The sequence below is a fragment of the Salvelinus namaycush genome, chromosome 8 (assembly GCF_016432855.1).
Source record: "Salvelinus namaycush isolate Seneca chromosome 8, SaNama_1.0, whole genome shotgun sequence".
Classification (NCBI taxonomy): Eukaryota; Metazoa; Chordata; class Actinopteri; order Salmoniformes; family Salmonidae; genus Salvelinus; species Salvelinus namaycush.
In genome coordinates, this window is record NC_052314.1 from 41,512,001 (window position 1) to 41,522,062 (window position 10,062).

A 10,062-nucleotide genomic window follows, 5' to 3' on the forward strand; every position below is an offset into this window, starting at 1 on the left:
GCATCAACTTCATGTAATTGTCAATAAAAGCCTTTGACACTTATGAAATGCTTGTAATTATACTTCAGTATTCCATAGTAACATTGTCAGGATTTGGCCAGGATTATTCCGGTTTTGGTCACTAGATGCCCCCATTGGGCTTTTTTGACCCTTTTGTTTTCCCTTATTTCCAGTTATTATTTTCACCTGTGCCTCGTTTCCCTTGTATATATTTAAACCCTTAGTTTTCCTCAGTTCTTTGCTCTGTGTTTGAATGTTAGCACCCAGCCCAAGCCATGCTGTGAACGTTTGTTACTCCAGTTGGATTCTCTTGAGGTACTCTGTTTTTGTTCTCGTTTATTTATTTTCTTTGATTTTTCTTTTGGTTTTTTTTCCCTGCTGTGCTTACCACTTTTGTGGATTTACCTTGTGACTTGGAGGATATACCTTGTTTCTCTTGGAATGACTTTTGACGTTGTGGATTTATATTTTTTGCCTGAAGTACTTTCCTTTTTACTTTATTAAAACACCGTCTCAAGTACTGCTGTGTCTGCCTCATCTTCTGGGTTCTGCCGACTATTAGTGGCTCAGTTTGATAAGTGACTGTTTCTCTCACCGGAGACCCGAGTTCGTAACCGGGTCCTGACAAACATCTGACAAAAATATCTAAAGACACTGAAGCAACAAACTTTGTGGAAATGAATATTTGTGTCATTCTCAAAACTTTTGGCCACGACTGTACGTGTAAGTGTACGGCAGGACCAAATTAGAGAGATAGGTAGGGGCAAGTCCATGTAATGCTTTGTAAGTTAGCAGTAAAACCTTGAAATCAGCCCTAGCCTTAACAGGAAGCCAGTGAAGGGAGTCTAGCACTGGAGCAATAGTCTAGTCAAGATTCTAGCAGCCGTATTTAGCACTAACTTGAGTTTTTTTTTGTGTGTTTTATCTGGGTAGCCGGAGAGTAGAGCTTTGTATTAGTCTAATCTAGAAGTGACAAAAGCATGGATTCACTTTTCTGCATTTTTGGAAAAAAGATTTCTGATTTTTGCAATGTTATGAAGATGGAAAAAAGCTGCCCTTTAATATTGTTGATATGTTCATCAAAAGAGAGATCAGGGTCTAGCAGATCTCTTTGTTTCTTGGGACGTAGAACTATTATCTATGTTTTGACCAAGTTTATAAGTACAACATTTGACTCTATCCACTTCCGCAATCCATGTTTGGGCTCCCGAGTGGCGCAGTGGTCTAAAGCACTGCATCTCAGTGCTTGAGGTGTCACTACAGACCCTGGTTCGATTCCAGGCTGTATCACGACCGGCCGTGATTGGGAGTCCCATAGGGCGTCGCACAATTGGCCCAGCATTGTTAGGGTTCGGCCGGGGTAGGCCGTCATTGTAAATTAGAATTTGTTCTTAACTGACTTGCCTAGTTAAATAAAGGTTAAATTAATCTTGGCTTCCAGGGTAGGCGATTGTGGGGCTTTACCATGTTTCATTGAAATGTACAGCTGTGTCGTCTGGATAGCAGGGAAAGTTGACATCATGCTCCGTGTATACAAACATAAAACAAGAAGGGGTCTATATCCCCTTGAGGTTCTTGAGAGAGCAGTCAAGGAAGTGAGAGAAGGGAAGAAGTCAATTTGATTATATGCAAAATATTTAAAAAATAAAAAGACTGGACACTGACCAAACAAAAAAAATAAAACAAACATGTACCTGTGTGAAAGAGAGGCTATGATAGAGTAGCAGAGGCTCACAAGGTTTTATCTGATGACATGGAGTCTGAGCTTGCTAAACACATCAAGAATCTCACGGACCAGTCTAATGGGCTTACTAGCTTCAAATGCAGAGACCTTTCTTACGAATTGACACATCGAAACAGATCCCAGACAACTGGTCAAGAAATGTAAGGGGAAGTGATATTGAACAGACGGATCTATGTCTGAATGTAGGCATACATTTAAGATATACAATATACCACACCACCATTCTATGAATTAAACTTTGACCTACCAGCACCATCATCCTCTGTCACAGGACACCAGCACCCACTTACCCCAAAGCTGCTCAACTTACCCTGTCCCTATGCTTAACTTACCTCATATCCGGGGTAAGTTGTGCCAAGAGACCCCTTTTATTTGGACAAGCTATTTTTTCAAAACTCTTATGTTTACATGAATTCTGATTATTTCCAGGGATTCACAACATCTTGAAAGATATGTACATATCTTTGTTAGAAAGAATACCATATTTCCCTTGATGTAGTGATACTGAAAGTATAAAATGGCTCAACATACCCCACTCTCCCCTACCTGGCTGTGTGTAGGCTGGTTGGCTGTCAATAGGATAAGAAAAGGCAAACATAGTGAGGGATAAAGAATGCTTGAGGAAGGATTTAGGAAATAAAAAGTCATTTATACTCTAATCTTGCCATTTTCTATTGCATTTCTATTGCATATATTTTGGGCTATGGTGATGCGCTGGTTTATTATTATTCATTAGGCAGTCGACAGAGGACAGCTCTACCAAGGTGGCTGCAATGTCAAATGGAGCAGCAGTACCTCTTAGCACCAGGCGGCAGTAGGAGGGTAGGGGATACAGTACCATGCATTGTGGCTCTCTGGGAGGTGCTGTGGAGAGTGTTTCTCTCTCTCTCTCTTCTGTCTATCTGCCAGGGAACTAGAGCCTGGTGTTCAGAACACACACACATTATTAAACTGCTCCCTCTGCATACACAGAGAGAGGAAGAGAGAAAGTGAGAGGTGAGATATTGAGAGATTTCTATCATCAAGGCATTCCATTTGGATGTGCGGCACATACGTTATGTTCAAACAGAGGACACAGCAGGGTTCGCTAGACTGAAAGGAAGAGATGGTTACAGAACATAGGAGCCAAACTAACCCTTTGGACTTGTTCACTGCTCTGGATCCTGGTGCATGCCTGATGCCCGGTTAGAAACAATACTTAAACACAGCAGCAAAATACTGGTGACTTAGTGGCTGCATTCAACTCTCTTCCCTGTGCAGCTTGTCCACCCAGCCGGACAGACAGCTCCGAGAAGAACTTGTTGATTTGTGAGTAACTGAAATGGTCTGTGTACTTTGGGTGAATTACGGTAAATGGAGCACATTCTACTATGTGTGTAATTTTGGGGTTATGGAGCTAGGGAACTATTAGAGTGTGCAAATTGAGTTAGCTAAATGTTGGTGTAGCTACATTGATGTGTTTCAAATCATATGTTGGTGAGGGTAGCGGTGTACTTTGCTTTTCATTGTCTTTTTTATTGGGAAAGCAATGAGGGATCAGGATTGAAATATGTTTGCACTCATCAGTACAAAAACTCACTCTAGCTACAGTATCACTGTGACATAGCAAAATATGTAGAACAGGATTGCATTGCATTTTGTGTGTGTATGTGTGTGTGGTACAGTGTCATGGCATGCATGAGGAAATACAGTGTTAATCTGTCAACCAGTGAGCCACTAACCTTCAGCCTCACACTGACTAGTTGACTGCTTTTTTTAGCACTCTCTAGCTGACACACAAACATACAAACATATGCACACACACACGCACACATATGTGTAACTAACTGGACTAACACAAATTACATTTGTGGAGTTTCTTTCCTTCTTAATGCGTTTGAGCCAGTCAGTTGTGTTGTGACAAGGGAGGGTTGGTATACAGAAGATAGCCCTATTTGGTAAAAATCCATATTATGGCAAGAACAGCTCAAATAAGCAAAGAGAAACGACAGTCCATCGTTACTTTAAGACATGTAGGTCAGTCATTCAGGAAGATTTCAAGAATTTGAAAGTTTCTTAAAGTGCAGTCGTAAAAAACATGAAGCGTTATGATGAAACTGGCTCTCATGAGGACCGCCACAGGAAAGGAAGACCCAGAGTTACCTCTGCTGCAGAGGATGAGTTCATTCGAGTTACCAGCCTCAGAAATTACAGCCCAAATAAATGCTTCACAGAGTTCAAGTAACAGACACATCTCAACATCAACTGTTCAGAGGAGACTGAGTAAATCCGGCCTTCATGGTCGAATTGCTGCAAAGAAACCACTACTAAAGGACACCAATAATAAGAAGAGACTTGCTTGGGCCAAGTAACACGAGCAATTAGTCCTTTGGTCTGATGACACTGGTGGCAACTCCTTCAAGACTGTTGGGAAAGCATTCCAGGTGAAGCTGGTTGAGAGAATGCCAATAGTGTGCAAAGCTGTCATCAAGGTAAAGAGTGGCTACTTTGAAATATATTTTTGATTTGTTTAACACTTTTTGGTTACTACATGATTCCATATGTGTTATTTCATAGTTTTGATATCTTCGCTATTATTCTATACTGTAGAAAATAGTAAAAATAAAGAAAAACCCTGGAATGAGTAGGTGTGTCCAAACTTTTGACAGGTACTATATATATATATATATATATATACTGTATGTATATGATGCTTCATTAGATGAGTGTTTAATCCATGCCAATCTGTTTCTGATTTAAAATAATTTAGATCAGAATGTGTAGTAGCCTAATTTGAACAATAATTTTCAGTAGCAGTATCCCCCATTGAATAATATTGCATGTTCATGTATTCCACAATACATTATAAAGACTGTTCCCTTCTGCTTTACACCTTACAATTTTGATATCTCGGCCTATGTTGATATTCTGAATAGATAGATACTTTATTAATCCACAACATGCAAGGCTATTTATCAAAGATGAGTTATGTCTACACAGCCGTCTAGAGTGAAACAGAAAACATTAGCAAAATGTTTTCCTGAAATAGAAAAACATCTCGTTTTTCCACTTGTTGAGGAGGCAGTAGCAGCATTGGAGGAGGAACCGCAACAGTTTCTTTCTGCTCTCTGGTTGACTGCTTCTTATTATTAGCATTGCATAGCTGCTTCTCTCGCTCTGTAATAGAAAAAAAGGAGAACCAAGGCACTCTTCATAGCGCTCTTAAAAGTTCCTTTATTGCTATGGCATGTTCAGTGGAACAACTTTTAAAACTCCGACTCGTTTCGGCATGGCTTTAGTCAAGGAGTGAGGTTGTTAGTTTGTGTCTGTGCTTAAGTTCTTATTAGCCCCACACGAAAATCACAGAATTGGCAATTGGCAATTTCCACTCTGACTCGTCACAGCTCTCAGAAACACCTGACTACTGCACAATGTGACAGGAAGCGGTTTTATGTCTGTTTATATCCCACCTGAAACCATGTTACCACATAAAGCACAACCACAGTGACTCTAGACACGTGGCAGGCAAAGGAATGAGCTGTAGTACTGCTTTTAACATAATGTGTGTGTGATTATGTAACTTGTGAGGGAGGACAATAAAGTTGTATTATATTTGTTTGTCTGGTTATTATCATGTCATAATAAGGTAATTGATTGATGTAATTACATGGACGTTTATATATTGAGCAGATTAATACTGTTAGGTTTCTTTTTAATTTCAACATCTACTCTTCTAATGTCAAATGAAAAGATACAGTCCATTGGGCTAATAATAGTTATAAAATATTTCCCTGGTTATTTCCTCGAAATTTACCCATAAGAGCATGCATGTGGAAATGGACAATTAGCACTTCATGTATTTTTGTATTGATGTGTGATATTTGGCGTTCAAAGAAATATGTATCGGAAGGAAAGGATTCACTCAGGTAAATTTATTAAATGCAATATAATTTACCAGATCTGAAAGTGTTTAAGCCAAGGCATGAGTAATTTACATTGATATACAGTTCTAACAGGCCAATAAAACAAATGAACAGCATGTCTGAAAACGATACTTTTATAGATGATAGATTATGGAGCCAAAAGCTGATTTTCCTAGTTGAAGTGGCTGACTGTAACATTATGAAATCCCATCTATGATGGGTCAAAAATACAAAAAAATTTACGAATCAGAAGAAATTAAGAACTCACAAAATAAAATTCAGGTTTATTGTCATACAAGAAATTCACACATACATTAAACAGACCATAACAGACAGCCATTTAACAGACAGAAAATAAACCTATTTTCTTTGGCCTTGCCATCTCATACAAACCAACTTTGTATGGTACAACTAAAGTACAATTACAAAGTTACTGGAATGCTTTGAATTTAATTGTTGTCTGAAATTTGTACATGTTTGTGTTGAGATAGCATGGCATGGTCAAACCACAAGTAAAGTCTATTTCATAGAGAAGCATCAACTTCCAAGCACCGTTTGGTAACCAGAGATCACTGTCGAAAAATGGCTGACCTCCTAACAATATGTACAAAAATATAAAATGTAAATAAAAATACAAACAAATTCTCATTTTAAAGTACTGTATCTTGTTAAGAAGGTAGAACTTTGACGTCTTGGGTTTTCTAAAAAAAATTGCAGTTTGGTGTGTGTGTACACGGACGTTGAACTCTACTTGATGATGGCCACAGTTTCCCCCCAAAACGTTCGGCGGTTAAGGAGAGAGGTTGCAGCAGCTTCCAGCGGGTTGAACACGCAACTCTTAATCATCGTCGGTTTTCTGCTTCTTTGTTTCAACATCATCCTGCAAAGAACAAGTCAATATGTGATCAGTCATTTTAATTTCTACGTGTAAATGCAATAGATAGATTCAAGTTGCTGCATTACCTCGTCATCATCATCACCTTCTGCCGCCCTCTTGCCTGCACGACCCTCGACCTCATCGTCATCATCTTCTTCATCACCTTCAGAGAGGAAGGCAGGTTTAGATTCTTGCCGTTACAGTTTATAACACATAGAGGGCGCTCCAACAAAACAATTTCTCAGGCAGACAGCCTCAGACTAGTACAAGCAAATACACATCACTGCCACTAGGTGCATATGTCAACATGTAATGGATACTCTGTCATCCTAGCGTTGTGAAAGACCAGATCACTTACCCTCAGCATCATCTTCCTCATCCTCCTCCTCTCCCACATCATCATCATCCTCCTCTACATCATTGTCCTGATCACCATTCTCCTCAGCCTCCTGTGGAAAAACAATACAATGCATCTGATATGTTTGTCTCCAGGGAAGAATAAATGTTGGATGACACGATTATTTCGAAGTGAAAGTAATAATCAGATGATATCTTGTTAGTAATATAAACAAAAGAAAACATGAGTTGCCTCAGATTTACTTCTACAAATACCTTTTTTATAAGGATAATGAAGAAGACAGGTGAGAACAGGTGTAAAGAAGCTGATGGTTCCATCTTAAAGGTAAAATGGGGAAAAGGGTCTATTAAAGGTAAAGTCTTAAAGGTGAAGTCTTACAGCTTTTCCATTGGCTGGGGTGTCTTTTCCATTTTCTGCCTCTTCAACAAGCTTCTTCTCTTTCAGGTCCTGGGGAAAAGTGAAAATGAGAGACTATGTTTGAGTCATGTGTTGTTTGTCACATGGTGGATAAAATATCTATCACAGGTTCAATCAAGGTTTCAGCCTTCAGATTTATTTCTAGAGTTGGGTGTGGTTTTGATGACTTCTACCTAAATGAGCGGAAGGTTGAGAACCTCACCTAAACCTGTGAATGCTTTCGTTTTTCATTTGAAATGCAACACTTTGATCCTAAACCTTCTATTGGTTGCTTTTCTGCTCTACTCCCCGCCAACTTTTGGAGATCTAATAGAAGTGTTGCATCCTGACACCATGATGGAGTTGAGTTCAACGATAATTGTAGTTCAGTCAAGGACACATCTAATGGGACGCTATGAAGACACGCCCGGAAAAAGACTACAATTCCCGTTGAACCCTGGTAGGTTATTTTAACACAGCCAATAAGAGCGTGGCAAACGAACGCTACCAGAAGGAGGCCGACTAAATTAACTCCAGGGAAGTGAGACAATAGCGCATAGAAGGGATATGCGTTTGATTGACTTTCCATTCTACAAATGAAGACAATAAGGTATGTAATCAATCAAAAACCATTCTGATCGGGTGTTGGTGTTGCAGGCTATGTTTAGGCCTTTCACTTGAAGGACAAAAGCACGTTTTCCAATAGCCCTTTTTAGTGCCCAAAATAAAATAAAGATTTTCTTATCGTCATTAGTTTTAACATCTTCATATAAGGACATATATTATTTAGTCTGAGTAATGCTGAGCCCATACGCCGGTAAGCAGCTACATCTCCCTGTACCCTCCACCTTCAACAATACATGTACATGCCAATATTGTATTGTAGCCTACCTATAGGCAACTACGCTCAGCGGCGCCGCGGCTCCAACAGCGAAGGAAACTAAGCATACTTTTCATCCTATAGGCTAACAGAGAGACATCAACATACTAGCTTTGTTTTATCATCACCATGGATCGTTTGAGCAGCATATGGTCCCCTGTGGCTCAGTTGGTAGACCATGGTTTTGGGTTCGATTCCACCGGGACCAGTACGGGAAGAAAGTACGAAACCTCACTACTGTTATTCGTTCTGGATAAGAGTGTCTGCTAAATTACTAAAATTATTAAATGTAAGAAGTAGCGCGCCATTGGTTCAGCAGGTAGAAACTATGCCTTCAAGAGGCAGTGCTGGTTTGTGGTGAACGCCCCCCGCCCCCTCTCTCTCTCTCTAAATAGGGTTACGCTGGAGAGAGAGAGAGAGAGAGCGAACACAGTTCAACTTTTCGCTCGCACTCACGTCTGACACTGGTTATTCCAATCGTTATTGGCGCCACCAAAGCCCACATATACACTCAACTGATGCTCTGAAACCGGAAGGCTCCGGAGCTCCGATCGAGGCACTGTCACATTGCGCGCAGACAAGCCTGGTGGAATGAACACATCGGGTGGCTTATCCATGTCAATACACCCGTAAATCACCCAACATTAACACTGAGCTTTAATACAGGAGCAGCTATCATTACTCCGTTTACAGTTATGCAAAAATAATTACGCTCTTAAACCTCCCTCTCTAGATCATCTCGTACTTAGGTCGGGTATAATTGTTTTATGTTGGTTACGTTATTAAACATTTACGCGCTGTTTAAATCCCTTTCACCTCATTCTGTATTCTAAAAGGCGCGATGCTTTTATGCCTGAGCCATTCCCCATAAACTTCTATATCAATATCCTATACTCCATGAAACCAACTCCAAAAACAATGGGATATATTCAAGTAGCAAGTTATGACAGACCGGTGCGTGGTACAAAATCGGAGAATGGATCAATAGCCACTGTAGCAGCCGCGATTGCGTCCGGTAACTGCAATGTAGCCTATGATATTTGATGCAAACAAAGGTAATTAATCAAAACGGTAAACCAGACGTGCGTGTGTGATTGAGTTATTCAAAAGAGCTTAAAATCGGTGTTCAAGAGAACGGACACGTTAGCATAAACAAAGAACCGCGCGCAGACTGTTATACTCCGGGCAAAAAAAAAGCATCGCTTGGCGTGTATGTTTCAATAGACTAGTGAGTGAGTGCAACTTTCGATAAATATTGTTTGCCTACATTTTATCTAATATAACAGAGATCTCCAATAAAACGGTTTCCATTCCAACATCCGCAACAGAAGACACATCCAAAGCCAGTTAGGTTTAATGAAGCTCGGCTGAACACTTGTTCCAGCTTCCGATAGTTGTTCTCCATTCAAAATATTTAGTCCGGGATAGATTTAAATGAAAGAAAGTGTAGAAGTTGTCATTTATTCATCACTCAGGTCACAAATTGCCGTCCACTTACCTTGGCAGAGATCTCCGTACTAGTTTCGACTTTTGCGTCAGCCATGTTTCTGTCTTAGCCTAATGTAACAAATGTTGAGATCATAAAAAATATTTATCAATAATGATACAATCCACTCAGTCCGAACACTGTAAAAGAAAAAAAGATAGCCAATAGTGCCAGTGGCATATGGCTCGATAGGGGAACCTTTAATATACAGTTCTGGGTGGAGTCGCGGGACGGCCAGTGCGTTATGATTGGTCCATAATTAGGAACATTTCTAGCCCGGATTGGTCCGAGGGGAACAATGGACAGTATTTTCAGAGAGACGCTCACGCCCCCTAACCAGTCTCTCCGAATCATTGCTTTGACGAGTAGCTGTCCGCCCCACCGCGCTGGGATCGATGACCCCCATAGCATAGGCTACT

At 40.2% G+C, this 10,062-nt stretch overlaps 1 protein-coding gene across 1 annotated transcript; it reads right to left on the reverse strand.

Annotated features, from left to right (window-relative positions):
* Positions 1-5,640: 5,640 nt before the first annotated feature.
* Positions 5,641-9,837, reverse strand: LOC120052676 (prothymosin alpha-A-like). Its single transcript, XM_038999726.1, has 5 exons — positions 9,656-9,837; positions 7,260-7,328; positions 6,882-6,972; positions 6,610-6,686; positions 5,641-6,526 (listed from the first exon to the last, which is right to left on the reverse strand). The coding sequence occupies exons 1-5, from the start codon at positions 9,698-9,700 to the stop codon at positions 6,485-6,487; spliced, it is 324 nt and encodes a 107-aa protein (XP_038855654.1). The 5' UTR covers positions 9,701-9,837; the 3' UTR covers positions 5,641-6,484.
* Between the last annotated feature and the right edge of the window lie 225 nt (positions 9,838-10,062).

What these genes read in the sequence shown, in the direction of transcription:
- LOC120052676 (XM_038999726.1), bottom strand. Translation starts at nt 9,700, where the DNA reads ATGGCTGACGCAAAAGTCGAAACTAGTACGGAGATCTCTGCCAAG. An exon ending in TGAGGAAGATGATGCTGAGG is followed by an intron (nt 6,687 to 6,881) that starts GTAAGTGATCTG and finishes TCCTCTCTGAAG; the next exon opens with GTGATGAAGAAGATGATGAC. An exon ending in AAGGTGATGATGATGACGAG is followed by an intron (nt 6,527 to 6,609) that starts GTAATGCAGCAA and finishes TGTTCTTTGCAG; the next exon opens with GATGATGTTGAAACAAAGAA.